This window comes from Mastigoproctus giganteus, chromosome 5 (assembly GCF_048544385.1).
Source record: "Mastigoproctus giganteus isolate SK-2022 chromosome 5, ASM4854438v1, whole genome shotgun sequence".
NCBI lineage: Eukaryota > Metazoa > Arthropoda > Arachnida > Uropygi > Thelyphonidae > Mastigoproctus > Mastigoproctus giganteus.
The window spans coordinates 8,884,223-8,907,893 of NC_143579.1; the positions used below are offsets into that span (position 1 = coordinate 8,884,223).

Consider the following 23,671-nt stretch of genomic DNA (forward strand, 5'->3'; position numbering starts at 1 on the left):
CCTTTTCCCTGCTAGCAAAATTCCTGTATATCATTGACAAAACCCCATGACCTGCCTGGCAGCCTGCTGCATTGCTCAGAAAACTTCATATCTGACTGCACAATTATTCCCAGGTCTTTTTCATTTTCTACCATCGTAAGTGTAGTATCACACAGTTGGTATGTTTCTCTGGGGTTACTTCTACCCATATGCAGTAGTTTGCATTTGTCAATGTTAAACTTCAGTTGCCACTTCTCAGCCCATCTTCCCAAATTTTCTAGATCCTGTTGCAGTAGCACACTGCCATTACTGTCATTAACAACCCTGCCAACCTTTGTATCATTTGCAAACTTCGACACTAAGCCTGTTATACCTTCATCAATATCATTGATAAATATACAAAACAAGAGTGTACCCAACAGCAAACCCTATGGGACTCCACTAATAACATTAGTCCATGAAGAGCAGCACCCATCGATTACCACCCTCTGTGTTCTCCCACTCAACCATTCTTTTATCCATTATAGCAACTTACCCTTAATACCATTCTGCTCCAATTTGTACAGTAGTCTTCCATGCGCAATAGTGTCAAAAGCTTTCCTGAAATCCAAGTATATGATACCAAAATTATTTTTTGTATCCAGTTCCTTTGTAACCACATAATAACATCCAATCAAATTTGTCAGACCAAGACTTTCCCTTAACAAACCCATGCTGTGTCTGAATTATTTCTTGCAGATGATCTGAATTATCTGCTTGTCTAGATGATCCTGCAATGCATCTTTAACCAGTGACTCCATTATTTTACCCGAACAGAAGTTAAACTAACTGGTCTGTAATTACTCGTGTCACCCTTCGATCCCCCTTTGTGAATTGGGGATACATTTGCACATCTCCAGTCTGTGGGAACCTCCCCTGAGTCCAAGGATGCTCTCATAATTATGGCTAAGGGTTTGCTTAGTTGCTTTGCCGCCTCCTTTAATATAACTGGATAGATCCCATCCACCCCAGGTGCTTTTCTTATGTTTAACTTCAACAATTTCTCCTCCACTTTGCTTTCAGTTATTACAAAATCATTAAGTATCCTGCTATAATCTGATAACCTTCTGCCATTTTCAAACCTTAATAATTCCTCATGTGTGAATGTAGATGCAAAATACTCATTCAGTTTGTTTGCTATCTGAGCAGGATCATCAACAGTCGAACCATTGATGTCAAGTGGACCAATCAGATTCATCCCCTTCCTTTTAGAGTTTATATAAGTAAAGAAATCCTTGCTGTTTTTGCTTAGGGTTTGCTTACTTCCTTTGCTGCCTCCTTTAATATAACTGGATAGATCCCATCTACCCCCAGGTGCCTTTCTTATGTTTAACTGCAACAATTTCTTCTCCACTTTTCTCTCAGTTATTACAAAATCATTAAATAAAACAATTAAGTAAATAAAACAAACAGCAATGTTTACAACTAATTAACATTTTAATCCTAATTACAACTAATCAAGGCTTAATTTCTTGATTAATAGTAATTAGGATTAATCTGTACATGTCATAGCTCTGACCTTTTTTCATGCATAACGCAATGAGCATTAGCATTATAAGTGGTGGTACTGTAGTGACTACTGTAGTCTTCTTTATGAAAGAAAAATCCCTTTACCCTTGATGGCAGTTGCATCTTTAAGTAAATCCCACATCAATATACTGTAATCACCACCACTTAGTGGTTCTTTTATCTGCAAATTCTTAATTCATGAAGAATCACTGCTGATAATCAGATCAAGATTATTGCTCGCTCTCTCTCTCTTGTTGCCATAGAAAACAGTCATCCAATAAATACACAAAAGTCTTGCTAGTGTGTGTGAATAATCAATCCACAAGTTCCAGTCAATATTTGATAGGATAAAACCCTTTCATTATAAGACATTCTGATTTACTGGTCCACCCTATTTCTATGTACAGTTGTTCCTTAAACTCTTCAGAAACAGGCCTATAATGCACTCCTACTCCTTTTTGCTTTCCAGTGTTTATGTAACACCAAACTGACTCAACATTGCACTGGCCATCCATGTTGACATAAAATAAGAGCATAATCACTCTTATTCTGTCTATCATTTTTGTATTTCCCATATTTAAAACCTGCCTCCATTATATGAGTGACACCACATCTCTGATATCCCAACAATATTTGCATTTAATGACTTAAGCAGCATGTAAAATTTATTTACTATGCTCCTAGCATTGGTGTACATGCAAGTATATATGCACCTGTTCTTATTTTCATTTACCCTAACAGAGCCCCTGTATTTACTTGTTCCGTGATGACTCACAGCAGGACTTGAAATCCCTGGCACCTTGCTTTCCAGGCTGCTGAACTTTACAATAGAAGCAGTGCAAGAATAACTTTCACTTCTGCCTGTGGCTATTGTTAATCTATTAGTCTGTTTATCCTCAATAGTTAGCAGTTTCCCAACCCATCGACACTGCTTCGGCAGCATCAGCAAATATTCTTGCACTCTTACTCTTTACATATATCTCATTCTTGTAGAAGTCTCTCCCATTAACAAGCACCGACCACGATGAAGAAAAATTCTACCCCATGAGTCTTGCAAGTCTCCCTACAGCCGAATTGATTGACAAGGCACTCATCACATACTCCCTCCTATTGTGTCTCAGTAGAACTGAAGACACTTTCAAATTTAACTCTTAACTCATTACTTTTTTTTCACCATTGCCCTGTAATTGTTAAGTAAATCCACAGACCTCCTACACTTAATGTCATTAGTGCCAATATATGTGCAGTTGTACACATTGGCAACATGTACAGCAATATTACCTTTTGTGCCCTTAAAAGTTATCTGCTCAACATCATCATCATCTACTTTTGCCCGTGGCAGACATACCCTGGTCCTATTCCACTTATCCTTTTTGCACATTATATTTCCCATTTCCCTGATAATAGTCACCCCGACAATAAATTCATCATTAGAGGTGCCAGCTAGTTAATGTAGAGCTACTAAATTCTGACCCCCCCCTGTCATTCTTAAATTTTTTATAGGATAATGATTAAAAAAATCATATGCTTTTTGATTCCTGGACTAATAATTTACTACACTGTACTTTGATAATTATACTTAAATAGGCTTAATAACATGTACAGTTCAGTATTTTGTATTTGTTCTAATTTATAAGGCTAAATTATGCAGGAATTAATTTCCTACATAATGACCTGTAAAACTTCCTAAGCTGATTTTTATTCCAAAAAAGTTACAATAACAAATATCCCCCACATTTAAGTAAAACACTTATTTGCAAAATAACCTGAAGTATCGAATATAAACCAAAATATAAACTTTTTAAAATAATAATAACTGTATTCCTAAAATGGAAATTATCTACTACCACTGGAATTAATAATCAAATAAAATTCACTTACATTTCCAAAAACAACGTCATAAAATTCAGATTTGATGTCTTTGACAAACATCACTCTACGATTTAAATTTTCTTCTGTTCCTATAATAAATAAATATATATTTCTATGTAAAACTATACAAAATATAATTTTATAAATTAAAAATTAGACTATAAAGCATTTAGGGCGTATAAAGCGCCCTAAACGCTTTATAGTCTAAATACATCATATACCATCAGGCATCTCTCATATTGTGTTATACTTCATAACTGTTTTGCCATCATTGCATCACTCGGGTATCTACCTACCCACCCACCGAAGAAGGGCCAAATAACCCTGAAACGGTGAATAAGTGAATCTGAGAATAAGTAACATTAGTCTTCTCCTCAGGTGAAGCGTTACTTATTTGAAGTAGTGCAATATCATGGCAACTCATTGTGAAGGTATTCACAATAGAGATATAACTTAAAACGATGCCACTTTACTAATATTCTGTTCATTCTGATTTGGCTATGTATTATTGATGCTTTTGCACTATACTTATACATAGTTTAAAAATTAGATTAAATAATTTTTTTTTATTTTTGAAATTAAAAAATATATATACAATATATATAATATATATTATATATTTCACTGTAAATTTCAACTTGAATCTTCAATTTGATAAAGCTTAAATGTTAAATTGTTCACCAAACCGACATGCAAAATGGGAGAAGACAGTGATCTTCCTTCTTCACTCTAGCTCTTTTTCACTCTAAATCAACTCTATTTACCCATAAGTAACTCACAATACCTCAGGTAAAGGCATTGTGAATTTTTCCGCTGGTTTCTATATTAAAAATTCAAAAAATTTTCTTAATTTTCTTGAAAATGACAACCACCTAGCTGATTTTTAGCAAACTCAGTTAAAATATTCTCCATGGTTTATTAAACATGCTCTTTGTTTAATGAATTAATATTCATTAAACAAAGAGCAATCAAGAACTATTGTTTTGGTAATAAGATTTAACTAAAAAATTATGGTCCTTCAATACAAATGGTGAATCTCATCGTGAATTTCTTTGTCCATTCTGTTATAGCCTGTTTTTATACCTCTTCACACAGACATAGCTACAGAGAATACTTATCATAGTTCTACAGTGCAGTGCAATTTTTCTCCCTTGGTGCCACTTCATGGAACAAATTTTCTACTATTGTCCATTCTACAAGCCTGCATAATAATGCAGTTTAATTACAACCACATGTATACACTATATCTATGTACATAAATACATGAAAACCTAATTCAGTCCACTGAACAATGTAATAATTTAAGTTTTTGCAATTAATACCAGCCACCAAATACAATATATTATTATTATTCTATATAATAATATTATTAATATAACATATTATTAACATAACATATATTATTATTATTAAATATAATAATAATGTATATTACAATATATTATTTTCATTCATTTAAAGTATAATGTTTTAATACAGAAATGTACCTAATGAGCAGTTCTGAAGTTTGAATTTTTGATAAAATACCTATTGAAGAATGATGTATTGATACAGTAATTTCAAACATTATTTAAATAAAAATGCATATAGTAAATAGGAATGTAAAAGTAGCACATTATGCCTATGTTTATATTCAACATGTGATATGGAGTGATTGAAACTGGTGGAAAAGACTGTTGTGCTCAATAAAGTAGCAAATAATGAAAAAGGAATGAATTACTCCAGTGAGATGCAGAAGATGAAATGAATTTAAAAGCAATAACAGCCTATGAGAAACGGTCTCCAAGCAAACAAGTGAAGAATTGTTTTAAAAGTTCCCCCAGTAAGTGTGGGATAGAAGCACTTTGCTCAAGCCATTCAAAGCCTTAAACAACTCAATCAGATCCCCCTTGTAGGTGGCTGGTCTCCAGATGCTGCAATTTGCAAAGCTGAAGCCTTTAGCATTAATAGAAGCATATGATGCAAGAAAGCAAGCTTATACAGCAAACTTCCCATTTCACCTAACCATTCGCTCCAAAAGTTTGCCTGCCTCTTTCTTGAATTTATTTAAGCTATCGGCCTCCACAATGACAGATGGAAGTTTGTTCCAGCAATCAACTACCCTGGCTAAAGGCAAATTTCTGCACATCTATTCGACAACTGTCTTTCCTCAATTTCACTTTATGCCCCCTCAGGTGTGTAATTATTTTATTTTATTTTTTATTTTATTTTTTAACATATAATATACACAACAGGCATTCGCCCAGTTAAAGTGTATAACAGAGCAAAGGTTGTACAAACATAAAAATAAGTGGTAGACTAATATACTTTGTACAATGGAAACGGGAAAAGTTCAATTCACAAAAATAAAAAGATATTCATGACGTCAAGTCTAGCGCTATGTAAACTCGCAGAAAGCAGTTTGCTGCAGGAGACATCATCACACACACACACGAATTAATGAGGACATCTTTGGGCCAGAACTCATCCATCAATCGGTCAATTTACTCCAAATAGATCTGTGAAATTGTTTCTTGTTCACAGCCATATCCAAGTCAAACTTGTTCATGAGTGCCAATGTTCTTTTGAAGAAGGAGTTCCTGGATATCTCTAATCTGGAGTTACCAATGTGGAAAGTAGTCTTCTGTCTAGTAGCCACCACTGGAGCGTGAAGGTCAATATGGCATAGAAGATCCGGCAGGTAAGTTGATCCAGCGAAGATGTGGTACAACAGTTTTAAATCAAGAACAGTTCGCCGAGTTTCCAGAGATTGAAGCTTGAAGTAGGAACAGAGATTCCGGTAGAAGATTCTGTGGTAAAACATGGGGTTACGTCTGGAAAGATAGTGGATAAATTTCATCTGGAGCGATTCTATTTGCTGTATCAAGTATGCATAGTGTGGGTTCCATATAGGAGAAGCAAACTCCACTATAGGGAGTATAGTTGTCTTAAATAGGAGCACAGAGAACTGAGGATCTTGAAATCTGTACGTCTGCCATTTAATGAAGCCAATTTGTTTTTTCGCTTGGTTCAATATATTCCTAACGTGTTTTTCAAACCCACATGTAGCGGTAAAAGTAACTCCCAGATCTTTAACTTCGTCAACTCTGGAAATCGGCATCTCCTTGATGTAATATTCATTAACTAAAGTCTTAGTTTTCCTCGTAGCGGCAAAGGAAATAGAGCTGCACTTCATAGTATTAACCTCCAAACCATTCAAAGCAACCCAATCAGCAAAAGAGTTGAGAGCAGTCTGAAGGTTAACTGCATCATCTGGACTGCAGATAGGTGAATATAGTTTCACATCATCGGCAAACATTAGTATCTTGATACCACCTCTCTCAACAAATTGCAGTAGATCGTTGATAAAGATGGTGAATAAAAGAGGCCCAAGAGATGATCCCTGTGGTACTCCTCTCGATGGAAAAAATTCCCTTGAGACTTCCTGTCCGATGATCACTGTATGTTTACGATATAAGATATAACTCATCAACCAGGATAATAAAGGGTCAAGTATTCCATAGTGGCTTAGTTTTTGAGCAAGTTGATTATGCGGGACACTGTCGAAAGCCTTAGTAAGGTCTAATCTGAGCAAGAGGAAAAATCCCATCAGCACTGAGCCTGCTCAATCCATTCAAGGCTTTATACACCTCAATCTGATCACTTCGCAGGTGCCTAGTCTCCAGACACTGCAATTTGCAGAACTTAAGCCTTTCTTTGTAAGAGCACCCCTTTGTTCCCCTCCTCAGTCTTGTTGCCCTTCTCTGTACTCGTTCTAGCAACTCTACATCCTTCCTAAAATTAGGCTTCTAGACCTGTATGCAGTACTCAAGGTATGGCCTGACCATTGCCTTATACAAGCGGATAATCACCTCCTTATCCCTGCTAGCAAAATTCCTGTATATCATTGACAAGACCCCATGACCTTTTTCTGAGTAGTGCAAACAGGCTCTGGCAGCCTGTTTGCACTGCTCAGAAAACTTCATATCTGACTTCACAATTACCCCCAGGTCTCTTTCATTCTCAACTACCCTGAGTGTAACACCATCCAGTTGGTACATTTCTCTGTGGTTACTGCTACCCATAGGCAGTACTTTGCATTTGTCAATGTTAAACTTCAGTTGCCACTTCTCAGCCCATCTGCCCAACTTTTCCAGATCCTATTGCAGCAGCCTTTCTTGGTAAGAGTTCAATCTTGTTGCCCTTTTCTGCACCTGTTCCAGCAGTTTCACATCCTTCCTGAAATGAGGCCTCCAGACCTGTATACAGTACTCAAGGTGTGGCCTGACCACTGCTTTATACAATGAGATAATCAACTTTTTATCCTTTCTAGCAAAATTCCTGTACATCACTGACAACCTCCAATGGACTATCCTGGCAGCCTGTCTTCACTGCTCAGAGAACTTTATATCAGCCTGCACAATTCCTCCCAGGTCCTTTTTATTTTCACTACCCTGAGTGTAGTACCACACAGCTGATATGTGATTACTGCTACTCATACGTGGTTTCCTGTATTTTTCAATTTTAATCCTTCAATTTCCATTTCTCAGCCCATCTGGCTAATTTTTCTAGCTCTTGTAGCAGCATCATACCTTTATTACTGTCATTACTACCCTTAAAACCATCTACAAACTTAGACATTAAGCCTGATATCCCCTCATCAATATCATTAAAACAACAATGGACACAGCATCAAATCCTGTGACTCCACTAATAGCATTAGTAGAGGCATATGTTGCTAATGCTCCTAAAAATCAAAATAACAAACAACAACAACAAACAGCTCGCTGGCTCTCACACAAACTCTCTGCGCTGCCTATCACTTGGAGTACATGGTTGTGGGGTTTCGTATCTTTTGTTATAACAATCTAGCATCGAGAAATTATCCAGCATCAACTTTACATTTATAACAATAATGAATGTAATGCTCCATTCATAACTCAGAATAAAATTAGAAACAAACCACTTACAATAACCGTTCTGGCTTAAAACTACAGAACGTCTTTGAAAATAAATTATTTTTGTTGTTGTAATTATTAACCTCCAGCACAATATACACTAATATTTAACTTTGTAAATACCACCACTATCAAACATTGCTATCAATTTAAAAACACAGTAATTTATTCGACAAACGCTAGTTTTCACAAACATCAACTTTAAACTTACCGCGATCAAAACAACGAAACACCTGTCTAGTAGTGGTTTCAACACTAGTGACCTCTAGTTTACAAAAACAATTTTGTTTAAATTCAAATCTCCAAAGCCTTATACGACTTGCAACTATGCCAAAGAAGATAAAAAATAAAAATAATAATAAAAAAATAAGGACAACCATCTTTTAAATCCCTCCAGAAGTGCAACAGCCAATTCAACCCTAGAAAAAGAGCATCTTGGCAGGGTCCTGCTCCGACCTTCGAATTCAAATCTAGATACTAAGCAGACCAGAAGAATTAGAATTTGTATTAGCATTAGCAGAGGCATACGATGCAAGAGGGCAAACTTATGCAGCATCAGTCAAAAAAAAAAAAAAAAAAAAACAAAAAAAAAACGCCCCATTTCACCCGTCCAATTGCTTCTCCGGCTCAGCCTTATATTTATTTAAGCTATCAACTTCCACAACAAAAGATGGAAGTCTGTTCCACCAATCAACTTCCCACTGGCTAAAGACATATTTCCGCACATGTATTCTGCAACTGTCTTACCTCAATTTGAAACTGTGCCCCCTCAGGTTCTTAATCTGAGCAAGAGGAAGAATCCCATTAGCATTCAGCTTTCTCAACCCATTAAGGCCTTATATACACCTCAATCAGATCACCTTGCAGTTGCCTACAATCCAGGGCGGCAATTTGCAGAACTCAAACCTTCTTGGTAAAAGCACTTTGTTCCACTCACCAATCTTGTTGCCCTTCTTTGTACTCGTTCTAGCAACTCTAGTTTTTACAAATGTAACATTACAAATTAACACATATAACTTGACAGGAGATAAGAAAGTCATATAACGTAACTTGAAGATAATATTCGATACTGAAATACTTATATACGGTATAGTGTTATAACTGCAGTGGGATAAAAGTTTAGGATTATATTTTGTACTGGAATTTTATTTGAAATTGAATAGAAATCATGACTCAAACCAGAGCAGCAAAGCAAAAGGCTCAAACTAATGGGAGTGCTGTGACTCAGGGGATAACTGAGAGAGAACGGTTGTCCTCTGAATCAAAGCATTTTGTAAGGCACTGCTTGTTTCATGTTTGTGGATCAATCAAGAACAGGACATGATATTGCCAAGGAGAATGTCGTTGTGTGTGCGCGATGTAAGGAGTGTGAGGCAACCAGACGCCAACTCAGCGTTGTTACGGGCCTATATGAGAGCTTGAAGGACAGGGTGGATGCCATCGAAGGATTGAAAATTGAGGGTCCCATCAAGCTCACATCAATGCCAGAGCTTGCACTTGAATATCACGCAACACAGCGGCAAGCCACAAGGCAGAATGCGCTGGTCCCTAAGGAACTGGTTGTTGTCGGTGACTCTATTCTCAGGGAAACCGGAAACATATTGTGCAAAAAAGGATGTCTGCGTGGATAGCACAGTGGTATCGTCACCGTCCTCCCCACACCGGGTGGAAAAGGCCTGGGTTCGAATCCCGTCGATGACGCGAGGAACTTTAATGGGCTTTTTTCACTCCGTGGCTGAGTTAGTCGGCGTCAGGCGTAGATAGCAAGGTTTTTCTCCCCAGTAACTGGGGTTTTTTCGTCCAGCAAAACAGGCAAATCGACCATAGAACATAAGCAATTTACAGACACAAATACGGGTTAATGTATTTAATTACGGGCAACCCTAAAATAATAATAATAATGTTCAAAAAAGGATAGGTGGAACACAACCAGGGTACAGCTGCCAGGGGCAAAAATTGATGACGTTGTAGAGCAGATACCATCTTTTAAGGGAACAACGGGGTGATATTGTTGTACACGTTGGCACTAATGATGTTAAGCGTAGGAAACCGACGGAATTACTTAACAAGTACAGGTCAATGTTGAAAAAAGACCCTGAATTAGAAAGTGTCTCCAATTCTGCACAGACACAATAGGAGGGAGTACATGATGAAAGCCCTGTCGATCAATTCGGACTTGGAGAGATTGTGCAAGGCTCAAGGGGTAGAATTTTTCTCAGCCTGGTCTGTGCTTGTTAACAGGAGAGACTGCTTCTACAGGGATGGGATATACTTAAATAGAAAGGGTGCAAGAATATTTGCTGATGCCATCGAGGCAGTGTTGGGTGGGCCGGAAACTGCTAGCTTGGGAGGATATGTGGACTAATAGATTAACAGTAGCTGCTGGCAGAGGTAAAAGTAATTCTTGCACTACTTCTATTGAAATGCAATTGAGCAGCAGCCTGGAAAGCAAGGCAATGGGAATTTCCAGGACCGCTGGGGATCATAGTGGAACAAGTGAATACATGGACTGTGATAGGGCAATTAAGAGTAGAAACAATTGCATGTATACTTGCATGCACACCAATGCTAGGAGTATAGTTATTAAATTTGATGAGCTTGAAGTGCTAGTCAAGACATCAAAGGCAGATATTGTTGGGAGATCAGAGACGTGATGTCACACAGACATAAGCAGTTCAGAATTGGAATTTGGAGAGTACAATGAGTACAAAAAGGATAGACAGACAGCAAGCGAGGAGGGGCTATGCCGTTAGTTAATAAACACACAAAATCTAAGGAAGTGCACCAAATTATCCACTAACATCAAAGTTATTCTTTGATGTTGGTGGACAATGCAGTGTGGAGTCTGTTTGTTGTGACATAAGCACTGGGGAAGGAAAAATGAGAGTAGGTGTGTGCTATAGGCCTGATGAATCTGATGAGTATAATGAATAATTGTGCAGAGAAATAAAGTGGGCCAGTAAATCACAGTGTCTTATAATGGGGGATTTTAATTTCCCAGAGATTGATTGGAATTTGTGGGTCTGTCAATCACGCTAGCAAGGCTTTTGCGGATTTATTGGATGATGGTTTTCTACAGCAGCATGTTCGGGAGGCAACTAGAGGAAGCAATAATCTTGATCTGATTATCAGTAGTGATTCTTCATGAATTAAGAATCTGCAGATAAAGGAACCACTAGGTGGCAGTGATCACAGTGTGCTGAAGTGGGATTTACTCAAAGAGGTAACTACCATCGAGGGTAAAGGGAAGGGTTTTTGCTTTCGTAAAGGCGACTACGATGGTCTGAGACAGTATTTAAATTCTACACAGTGGGACCAACTGATGATGTTACCAACAGCAATTTCAAATTGGGAAGCTTTCAAAGAATTAATCTTGGAAGCTACTAGGCTTTTCATACCAACAAAGAAATATTGTTCAAGATTTAGGCCTAAATGGATGTTAGATGAACTAATGAGACATATGGCAGAGAAGAAAAATGCATGGGGTACATATAAATTACCGTGTAACACAGAAGCCTATGATAGATTTGTATAAACTGATCTGGAGCCATGTTACAATGGAGGATAGGCAGGCGAAAGTAAATTACGAAAATTCTTTGGCAAAGGATGCAAGGAAAAACAGCAAGGAGTTCTTTACTTATGTAAACTCTAGAAGGAAGGGGGATGAATCAGATTGGTCCAATTGATATCCATGGTTCACCTGTTGATGATCCTGCTCAGGTAGCTAACAAACTAAGTGAATATTTTGTATCTACATTCACACATGAGGAGTTGTTGAGGGAGCGGAATGCAAGAGGTGTATTCAACTCTGTCAGTAAGCTTGATAATCTTGTAATAACTAAGAGTAAAGTGGAGAAGAAATTGTTGAAGATAAACATAAGAAAGGCACCTCGGGTGGATGGAATCTATCCATTTATATTAAAGGAGGCTGCAAAGGAAGTAAGCCATAATTATAAGAGCTTCCCTGGACTCAGAGGAGGTACTCATTAACTGGAGATGTGCAAATGTGACCCCAATCCACAAAGGAGGACCAAAGGGAGACACAGGTAATTACAGAACTGTTAGATTAATTTCTGTTCCAGGGAAATTAATGGAGGCGCTGGTTAAAGACGAACTACAGGATCATATAGACAAGGTTTCGGTTATAGCTCGGACACAACGTAGGTTAGTTAAGACGAAGTCTTGTCTGAAAAATTTCATTGGATACTATGATGTAGTCACAAAGGATAACTTTGATATCATATATTTGGATCTTAGAAAGGCCTTTGATACTGGTGCACATGGAAGACTGCTGCACAAATTGGAACAGTGTGGCGTTGGATGCTAATTACTGCTATGGATAAAGGGATGGTTGAGTGAGAGAAGGCAGAGTGGGCCACTGCTCTTCATGGACTAATGTTATTGCTGGAGTCCCTCAGGGTTCAGTTTTGGGACCTTTGTTGTTTTCTGTGTTTATAAATGATATTGATGATAGTGTATCAGGCTTAATGTCGAAGTTGCAGGCGATACAAAGGTTGGTAGAGCTGTTAATGACACTAATGACAGTACACTGCTGCAACAGGATCTAGAAAAGTTGAGCAGGTGGGCTGCGATGTGCCAGTTGAAGTTTCACCTTGACAAATGTAAATTTCTACATATGGGAAGCACTAATCCCAGAGTAACGTCTCAACTGTGTGGTACCACACTGATAGTGATAGAAAATGAAAAGTACCTGAGGTTAATTATTCAAGCAGATATGAAGTTTTCAGAGCAATGCAGACGGTCTGCAAGAGTAGCTCATGGTATCTTGTCAATGATATACAGCAATTTTACTAGCAGGGAAAAGGAGGTGATAATTCCCTTGTATAAGGCAATGATCAGGCCACACCTTGAATACTGTATACACGTCTGGAGGCCTCATTTTAAGAAGGATGTAGAGCTGTGGGAACGAGTACAGCGAAGGGCAACAAGATTAGTGAATGAAACAAAGGGTTGCTCTTATGATGGAAGGCGTATGTTTTGCAAATTACAGTGTCTGGAGACTAGACATCTGCAAGGCGATCTGATGGAAGTGTATAAAGTCTTTAATGGTTTGAGCATTCACAATGCGAATGGGATTCTTCCTCTTGCTCAGAATAATCGCCTGATAGGGCATTAATTCAAATTGAGAAAAGACGGTTGTAGGATAGATGTGCGGAAGTTTGCCTTTATTCAGCGGGTGATTGATTGGTGGAACAAACGTCCATCTGTCGCTGTAAAAGTTGATAGCTTAAATAGATTCAAGGCAGAACTTGACAAACATTTTGAGCGAGCTGATTGGTGAAATAAGGGTTTTTTTTATTTTTGACTGATGCTAAATAAGCTTGCTTTCTTGCATCATTTGCTTTTACTAATGCTAATGCTAAACCTTGAACAGTGATTTTAATTGGAATGAAAAGGCCGGTAGCCTCCAAAATTAAGTCCCTGAAGCCTTACCATTTAGAATTCAACGTTGATAACACCATGAGTTGATCCTACTGTATAGAATTTAAAAACTGTCTGAGACCACTGTAGTAACCTTTATGAAAGCAAAAGCCCTTTCCCTTAACCGTTATGGTAATTACGTCTTAAAGTAATTCCCATATTAGTAAAGTTTGATCACTGTAACCCACTGGTTCATTTATCTGCAAATTCGTAATGCATGAATAATCACTGCTGATAATCAGATCAAGAGAATTGCTCCCTCTTTTCGCCACTCGGAAATTCTGGTGTAGTTAACTATCATGCAATAAATCCACAAAAGCCTTGCTAGCGTATGAGTGATCAACCTACAAATTCCAGTCAATCTCTGGGAAATTAGTCTCCCATTACAAGACATTCTGATTTACTGGCCCACTGTATTTCTCTGCACAATTGCTCCTTATACTCTGTGGACTCATTAGACCTATAACCAACACCTACTGTCATTTTTCCTTTCGCAGAGCTTATGTCACTCCAAACAGACTCAACATTGCATTTTCCATCAACATCAATTGGATGCACATCCATAGATTTTATGGGTTTTTTATGTGTTTCTTATTTTTTTTCATGTGTTTCTTGTTTTTTTTTATTATGAGCATCTCCGAAGCATCTTGATAACGAAGACTACATACCTTCCTCGTAACCACGAACACCTTTTACTGGACAGGGAAGAAGAATACAAAGTGTACAGTAAGTTCGCGCAGGATCTTTTGGCAAGGAGGCGGACATTGATTGCGCTGCATAAGAACGCAGGAAATTAACAAAGCAGATCATAGACCCTCACCAAACGAGCACGAACATAAGTAAAGGAATGGTGACCCTATCAACAAATCCGTACTGACCTAACACCCAGAAATGACACATAAACTTGACGCTACTAAATAGAGAAGACTATGAACAAAGAGGAGAATGCCTATGGCGACATGTCAGAGATAATGGATATGTCTCAAATCAGCCTCATGTCTGGTGAACCAGAACTGACTACAAACAATGCGCTAAATAGTAGTACAAGATTGCCCACCAAAACCGAAACTAGCAATTGGAAGAACTAGAAATACAACTGAATTATGACAAGTACCAACTAATGGAATGATATTCTAGTTCCCCAGTTGGGGTGTTAGCAAGAACCACATCATGAATCTGAGATGCCATTTAGCGACCTAAACCGGGTGCCCTAACCTGGTTTCTTTTAATCTCCATCCCCTGGCATGGGGGAAGTGGACGATTCTGCTCTCCTCCGCTCCCCCTCTTTTTTTCCTGGTGGGGCCTGCCGCCATTGATCTTCATTGGGACGCCTTCCCTATTGTGCCCTTATCTCTATCTGTTTCCCCCAGCCTTCGATCTCTCCCTCTACTCAAACTTAACTTACCGAGTATGCCCATAAAGTAACTTAATTGAACTAGCACAAAATTGAACCCTTCTCACTTACAGCTATACCCCAATTCGGCTGTAAATTCACTGCAATGCTCCCTTTTTTATTTATTTTTTCTATAGGTCTTTGCCACTGAAAACGTACGAAACTAGGTGACAGGGCCTGCCAGAGTACTACAAATTGTACTGGGTGCCTGACTTGCCTCCTCGTGGCAAAATGTGGGCAACAGTGGGTCCTATTAGGGGTACAACGGCTAAATGGTTAGAAGAACAACAGAACATATAACTGTACGATATTCCACTCCCCACATACATTTAAATCTCTGGCCTCCACAGTTAGTTTAACTTCTGTTCCGGGTAAAATAATGGAGTCGCTAGTTAAAGATGCATTGCAGGATCATCTAGACAAGACTGCAGCAATAATTCAGACACAGCATGGGTTTGTTAAGGGAAAGTCTTGTCTGACAAATTTGATAGGATATTATGATGTGGTTACAAAGGAACTGGATGCAAAAAATAATTTTGATATCATATATTTGGATTTCAGGAAAGCTTTTGACACTGTTGTGCATGGAAGACTATTGTACAAATTGGAGCAGAATGGTATTAAGGGTAAGTTGCTACAATGGATAAAAGGATGGTTAAGTGCGAGAAGACAGAGGGTGGTAATCAATGGGTGCTGCTCTTCTTGGACTAATGTTAATAGTGGAGTCCCACAGGGTTCGGTGTTAGGTCCACTGTTGTTCTGTATATTTATCAATGATATTGATGAAGGTATATCAGGCTTAATGTCGAAGTTTGCAAATGATACAAAGGTTGGCAGGGTTGTTAATGACAGTAATGGCAGAGTGCTCCTGCAACAGGATCTAGATAATTTCGGCAGATGGGCTAAGTGGCAACTGAAGTTTAACCTTGACAAATGCAAAGTACTGCATATGGGTGGAAGTAACCCCAGAGAAACGTACCAACTGTGTGGTACTACACTTAAGGTGGTAGAAAATGAAAAAGACTTGGGAGTAATTGTGCAGGCAGATATGAAGTTTTCTGGGCAATGCAGACAGGCTGCCAGGGCAGGTCATGGGGTTTTGTCAATGATATATAGGATTTTTGCTAGCAGGAAAAGGAGGTGATTATCCCTCTGTATAAGGCAATGGTCAGGCCACGCCTTGAGTACTGCGTATAGGTCTGGAGGCCTCATTTTAGGAAGGATGTAGATTTGCTTGAGCGTGTACAGAGAAGGGCAACAAGATTGGTGAGGGGAATGAAGGAATTCTCTTACCAAGAGAGAGAGAGAGAGAGAGAGAGAGAGAGAGAGAGAGAGAGAGAGAGAGAGAGAGAGAGAGAGAGAGAGAGAGAGAGAGAGAGGCTTAAGTTCTGCAAATTGCAGTGGCTGGCGACTAGGCACGTGCGCGGTGATCTGATTGAGGTATATAAGGCCTTGAATGGGTTGAGCACCCTGAATTCTGATGGGATCCTTCCACTTGTTCAGATTACGAACCTAAGAGGGCATAAATTCAAATTAAGAAAAGACAGATGTAGAATAGATGTGCGGAAATTTGCCTTTAGCCAGCGGGTGGTTAATTGCTGGAACAAACTTCCATCTGTCGTTGTGGAAGTTGATAGGTTGAATAAATTTAAGGAGGAACTGGACAGGCATTTGGAGGGAATGGTGTGATTTTTTTTTTTTTTTTTTTTTTTTGTTGGCTGATGATGCATAAGCTCATACATTTGCTTCCTTGCATCACATGCCACTACTACTACTATCCATCAGTATCCCCTCACTTGTTCACCTCCTAGAAAACTACTTCTACATAAAAGGTGACATGTTGTGGTTTATCACAGCCCTGCTCTCTGACAGAACCATTCTTCTTAAAGCGGATCAACACATAATCTGGAGAAAGATCACTGCAGGAGTTCCCCAAGGCGGTGTTCTCTCCGGAGCATTATTCACCGCAATTATTATTCCGTTTGTGCAACCGAGAGAAGACATACTCTGCTATGCCGATGATATTAAGATATATACTCAGATTAACCCCGGCGAACATCTCTCAAACATCAATAAAAAGATTTGTGAAAAATTACATAACTTAGGATCCTATCTCCATCAATTTGGCCTCCTCATTAACCCTGCCAAATCAGCACAAATTGTCTTTTCTCTGAAGCGCCAACCCACTGAAATCCAAGCCTCTCTAGACGGCATTCCCTTCCCAGTGGTCAAGATGCATACAGACTTGGGAGTCGTCTTCGACTATAAACTGAGCTTCAACCCCCACATTGAAAAGCTCACAGCAAAATTCTGTCAAATGCGCTGGACCACAAAACAACAACTGCTCCACGTTAGGGATCTGGATGTGACTCGTCGGTACGTATACACCTCAGTATACTCCGTCGTACTGTATGCCTCGGAAATTTGGGGGTCCGCGGCCCCTACCAACATCAAGCGCGTGTACTCCGCCGAATACTGGCTCCTTCGTTGGATCACGCAAAAACATCGTCGTCCACCCCAGCAAAGAACAACTGCGATGGCGATGTCACTTCATTTTGCCCGACTTCCAGATCTTGTATTTGAAAAACGCCTTGTTCTCACTGCCAAGATGACAACCGGAATGGTCTCGGAGCCATCTGGGAACTGTGTAGCTGGTGGAGGATCCCTCTACCCGGACTGAGGTCAGCTCCCACGCTCACAGCTCACTATAACAGACTATCGCTCAGTGACCGCTTTCTCTCCAGGGAGATGCTCCCCACAATCGTTTCAATTGACGGCGACCTCTGTAGGTTTGTGAAGGATCGGAGGTACCGAAGACAGATCCTTAAGAGCCTGACCTTGGCCAGGCAAAGTGCACATAGATAAGGGCAGCATAATAATGCCCAGTATATTGTAAATAATGTTGAAAGCACGATGTCTTTATGAATGTGTTGTAAATAAAGTCAACAATATCTTTATGAATATAAATATCTTTATGAATATAAATAACATAATTTAAATATGAATATCTTTATTATTTCATTGTAAATACTGTCAAAAGTATATATCCTGTAAGTGATCTGACACTGATTCCATTTTATTGTTGGCTCTGGGGGATGAGCCCGAACTTCGATGTGGGCCCCGTTCCCCCAAGGCTATTGTCCACCAACCAATGTAAAACCCCTGGCATTGCAGCTGTGAAGGGTCTATTGTATATACCATGTTTGTATACAATAAAGATTATATATATATTATATATGCTACTACTGTGATGCACAAACAGAGTATACAACGCTGAGATGGAGGGAACTTTGGGTACCATGAGACAGCTAACACACTTTACACTTTTATGGAAGCAGTTTAATGTCACAGGAACCATTGCAAGAAGAGCTGACCAACGTAGTCTGATGGTTATGTCAACGAGAACAGACCGCTTTCTCTCTCTAACAGCAAGACGGATCCCTACGATGTCCTGTCATCAACTTCTCTTGAGTTTTCTGTGGCTACAGGTGAAAACATTTCCAACGAAAATTTGATAAGAACGGTATCAATTGGTTTCTACGTAAAGAAGCCAGTTGTTTGCATCTCATTAACCCCGTCTGCGCGGGTAGCACACTGGTATCGTCTCCGTCCTCCTCACACCTCGTGGAAAAGGCCAGCGATCGGATCCCGTCGACGACGCGAGGAACTTTTATGGGCTTTTTTCCCTCCGTGGATGAGTTAGTCGGCCTCAGGCGTAGACAGCAAGGTTTTCTCCCTTGGAAAACTGGGGGTTTTCGTTCAGCAAAACAGGCAAATTAACCAGAGAATACACGGAATTTACAGACACAATATATGGTTAGGATAAGTAACTTTCTGGATGACCCTAATAAAGAAATTTTTTTTATCCCATTAACCCCAAACTAGCGCAGAGCTCATCGAAACTCTTGGAACCCTGAGAAATGGGATACAGTTCTATTCTCTGATCAGTTCCCCATTTGAGCCAACGATGAATGTGGTACCATGCCTCCAATCAGGCGCAATGTCACTTACGGTGGAGGCTGTGTCTTTGTGTGGAGTGGAAAAGCGATGAAGGCGGCACCCCTCTCCAAACTTTTATAGCAGTATCGTAAATGCACAGAGGTACCGAGAATAGAATCGATCCTCGAATTCTGCTTCCGACGTTTAGGGATGCAGTTAGTCTAGATTTTCTTTTCATGCATCACAACGCCACTGTACATAGAGTTCAATTGGTTGAGGAATATCTTGACACTGAAGATGCTCGACAAGTGCCGTTTCCTGCATGTTCAACTGACTTAAATCCGATCGAGCATGTGCCAAACGGCCTTGGGCAGCGCATGCTAACTCTTCGATCACTTGGTGAGCTAAGATCTGCACTACTTAAAGAATGGGATTTATGGCCACAGAACGTTATAGTCACCCTTATATCGAGCATGGTTCACCGCTGTCATGCATTTTAACTGTTGGTGGGGATCATGCGCAGTACAGCTGTCATGTGACCATTTTTTCGAGCATCTACTATCGACTTCTGTAATGTGACCTTTTGGTAATTCTATGCAACCCCCCCTATAAATGTCCCATATACCTGTCCGACGTTTCTCGGTGTATCCTCATTTCATCATTATTCTGTGGTATACTACCATACCAAATTTTAGTCCCGTTTTACTGCAAGCTGCACAAGTTAATCCACAATTTATTATTATTATTATTATTATTAGTCATTTGGTGCAAGGAAGCCTCAGGATTTTGTTGCACCAGCCAAAAAAAAATTCTGAGTTAGAGATAAAGAGAGAGAGAGAGAGAGAGAGAGAGAGAGAGAGAGAGATGTAGAAGAAAATCACCAAGGATGACAGGACCCTGAGTGTGCCAAGCCCATACTCACCAGATGTGAACCCCTAGGGTTCTGCGTGTTCTGTTTAATTTTTTGTCTATCAGGGTATTACTAAGGCCTGAACGGATGTAATAGACAGATAAAATTAGAAATGAAGGAGAGCTATAATGCAAAGTAAAAAAAATTTGATTGGAAATGGATTTAAGAGGTTTACTTTGTGAAGGAATGTAATTGACAGAAATGTTATGGTCAATAGCATGAGATTTGGATGATTTGTAGTGGCTGACAGGTAAGGTGGGAAAGAAGTACAGGAAGGAAGACATTTAAGCTGTTGTTTTCGTGGACCTGCCATGTGTCAGATCTACGACATATGATGACGACGAGGCTGATGCACCTTTGGTTCAATGCTGTAGATATTGTGTGAGATCAGTCTAGCAGAGCAGCGCCATCATGGTACTTGTGTCCAGGGATGTTTTCCTCCACCGGACTTTAAAAAGTGGCCACAGAAAACAGTAGGATTCACATGACAATTTTTATTTAGAATAACTTATAGCACTGGTCTGAGCTTGGGACAACTTGGGGGTAGATTGAGACAGCTCATCCGCATGCCCCAACCTCTACGTCATATTTGCATTAGCCAGTCTAGAGTTCATATCATTTCATATCGTACTCAGTCACTTAAGTCGCAGTGAGCTCATTCTCCTGCTGAACGCATGTACACAAGCACATTCACGCACTCCCAAACGCATGCACACAAAACTTAATCATAAAGAACGCTAGTATCTTTTCCAGTTTACTCGGGGTTCAAGGACTACAGCCTGCTTCTGGTTCGCCCACTAACTATAGGGGGGGCTAATTCCTACTATTATAGGAAATTACTCTTAAAAAATTGGTCCCTCAATATATTTAAGCGATATTTGTATCTTTAATTATACAATTTATATCCTTTATACATTTTTTGTGTTTTGCATTCAGGACGTGTTTTGTACTCTTTATTTATAAATTAGCATTAGCATTAGTAGAGGCATACAATGCAAGAAAGCAAGCCTATGCAGCATCAGCAAAAAAAAAAAAAAAAACCATTTCACTCCTCCATTCGTTCCAATTGCCTGGCCAGCTCAGTCTTAAATTTATTTAGCTTATTAGCTTCCACAACAAAAGATGGAAACCTGTTTCGCCAATCAACTATCCACTGGCTAAAGGCAAATATCCGCACAGCTATTCTACAACTATCTTTCCTCAATTTTTCACCTCAGGTACATAGTGCGGGCAAGAGTAAGAATCCTATCCGCATTCAGCTCGCTCAACCCATTCAAGGCCTTATACACCTCAATCAAACCAATACTCAGGTGCCTACTCTCTAGGTTCTGCAATTTGCAGAACTTAAGCCTTCCTTGGTAAGAGCACCCCTTTGTTCCCTCACCAACCTTGTTGACCTCTTTTGTACTCGTTCTAGCATTTCTACATCTTTCCTAAAATGAAGCCTCCAGACCTGTACACAGTACTCTAGGTGTGTCCTGACCATTGCCTTGTATAACGGGATAATCACCTCCCTGTCCCTGCTAGCAAAATTCCTATATATCATTGTGAAGACTCCATGACCTGCTTTGGCAGCCGGTCTACACTGCTCGGCGAACTTCATATTTGACAGCACAATTAACCCTAGATGTTTTTCGCTTTCTTCTTCCTTGAGTGTAGTACCACACAGTTGGTACATTTCTCTGCGGTTATTGCTACCCATATGCAGTACTTTGCATTTGTCAATATTAAACTTCAGTAGCCATTTCTCAGCCCATTTTCCCAACTTTTATAGATCCAGTTGGAGTAGCATGCTTTCTTTACTGTCTTTAATAACCCTGCCAACCTTTGTATCATCTGCAAACTTGGACATTAAACCTGATATACGGCGCCTCCGTAGCCTGTTGGGCAGGAGCAGCAGCGCCTAGCACACGCTTCTTAATTAGAACGGGGTTCGAGCCCGTGACCACCAAATACGGAAGATGGGAAAGGTCAGGGAATGACCACTGTATATCCCCGGAGCAATATGGCCTTAGTTGCTAATATTCCTAAAAACCAAATAACAACAACAACAACCTGATATACATTCATCAGTATCATTGATAAATATACAAAACAACAATGAGCCCAACACCGAACCCTGTGGAACTCCACTAATAATATTTGTCCACGAAGAGCAGCGTCCATTATTACCACTCTCTGTCATATCCCACTCAAACATCCCTTTTTCCATTGTAGCAGTTACCCTTAATGCCATACCTCTCCAATTTGTACAGCAGTCTTCCATGTGCAACATTATCAAAAGCTTTCCTGAAACAAAATTATTTTTGGCATTCAGTTCCTTTGTGACCAAATTGATCAGAGAAGACCTCCGTTTAACAAACCCATGTTGTGTCTTAACTATTACTGCAGTCTTGTCTAGATGATCCTACAATGCTTCTTTAACCAGTGATTCCATTACTTTCCCCGGAACAGAAGTTTTTTTTAGCATTAGCATTAGCATTAGCAGAGGCATATGATGCAAGAAAGCAAGCTCATTCAGCATCAGCCAAAAAAAAAAAAAAAAAAAACCCACCACTCCCATTTCACCCCTCCGTTCGCTCGAAATACCTGTCCAGTTGAGCCTTAAATTTGTTTATGTTATCAACTTCAACAACAAGTGATGGAAGTCGGTTCCACCAACCAACCTAAAACGTCTCCACCAGTCAACCTAAAACCAAGTTACACTAAAACGTCTGTAGTTACTTGTGTCACCTTTTGAATCCCCTTTGTGAATTTGTGATACATATCAAAACCTTTTGAATTGGTCTCTCGCACACTAGTACGACTTTTTTTGGATTTATTGGATGATTGTTTGCTGCAGCAGCATATTCGAGAAGCAACCAGAGAGGGTAATACTCTTGATCTGATCATCAGCAGTGATCATTCATGTATTAAGAATTTGCAGATAAAGGAACCACTAGGTGGCAGTGATCACAGCTTACTGATGTTGGATTTACTTAAGGATATTATAACCGTCAGGGGTAAAGGAAAAGGTTTTTGCTTCCGTAAAGGTGACTATAGCGGTCGGACAGTTTTCAAATTCTGTGCAGTGGGACCAACTGAAGGTGTAACCAAAAGCAAATTCTAAGTTGGAAGCAATAAAGGAATTAATCATGGAAAGTACTAAAAGTTTCATACCTATTAAGAAATATTGTTCATAGTTTAGGCCTCAATAAAATGAACTAATGAGACTGAGAGAAGAAAAATGCATGGGATTCATATAAATTATCAGGCGACACAGAAGCCTATGGCAGATATAAGCTAGTCTGTAATCAAGTCACAAAGCAGTTTAGGCAGGCGAAGGCAGATACGAGAAATATTTGGCAAAGGATACTAAGAAAAACAGCAAGGATTTCTTTATTTATATAAACTCTAAAAGGAAGGGGATGAATCTGATTGGTCCACATGATATCGATGGCTGTTGATGATCCTGCTCAGATAACAGACAAACTGAATGAGTATTTTGCATCTACAGTAACACATGAGGAGTTATTAAGGCTTGAAAATGCCAGAAAGTTTTTAAATTGTAGCAGGGTGGTTAATTATTTTGTAATAAATGAGAGCAAAGTGGAGAGAAATTGTTGTAATTAAACATAAGAAAGGCACCTGGGGTAAAAGGGATCTATCCAG

At 39.3% G+C, this 23,671-nt stretch overlaps 1 protein-coding gene across 1 annotated transcript in view; it reads right to left on the reverse strand.

The window, feature by feature from the left end:
* Window positions 1–14,543, reverse strand: part of Cdc45 (cell division cycle protein 45) — a 143,497-nt gene extending 128,954 nt beyond the window's left edge. Inside the window, exons 1-2 of the mRNA XM_090373853.1 lie at window positions 14,447–14,543; window positions 3,409–3,488 (exon numbers count right to left, since the gene is read on the reverse strand). Coding sequence (XP_090229979.1) covers window positions 3,409–3,488; window positions 14,447–14,543 — 177 coding nt within the window. The remainder of the gene's footprint in view (window positions 1–3,408; window positions 3,489–14,446) is intronic.
* Window positions 14,544–23,671: the final 9,128 nt, after the last annotated feature.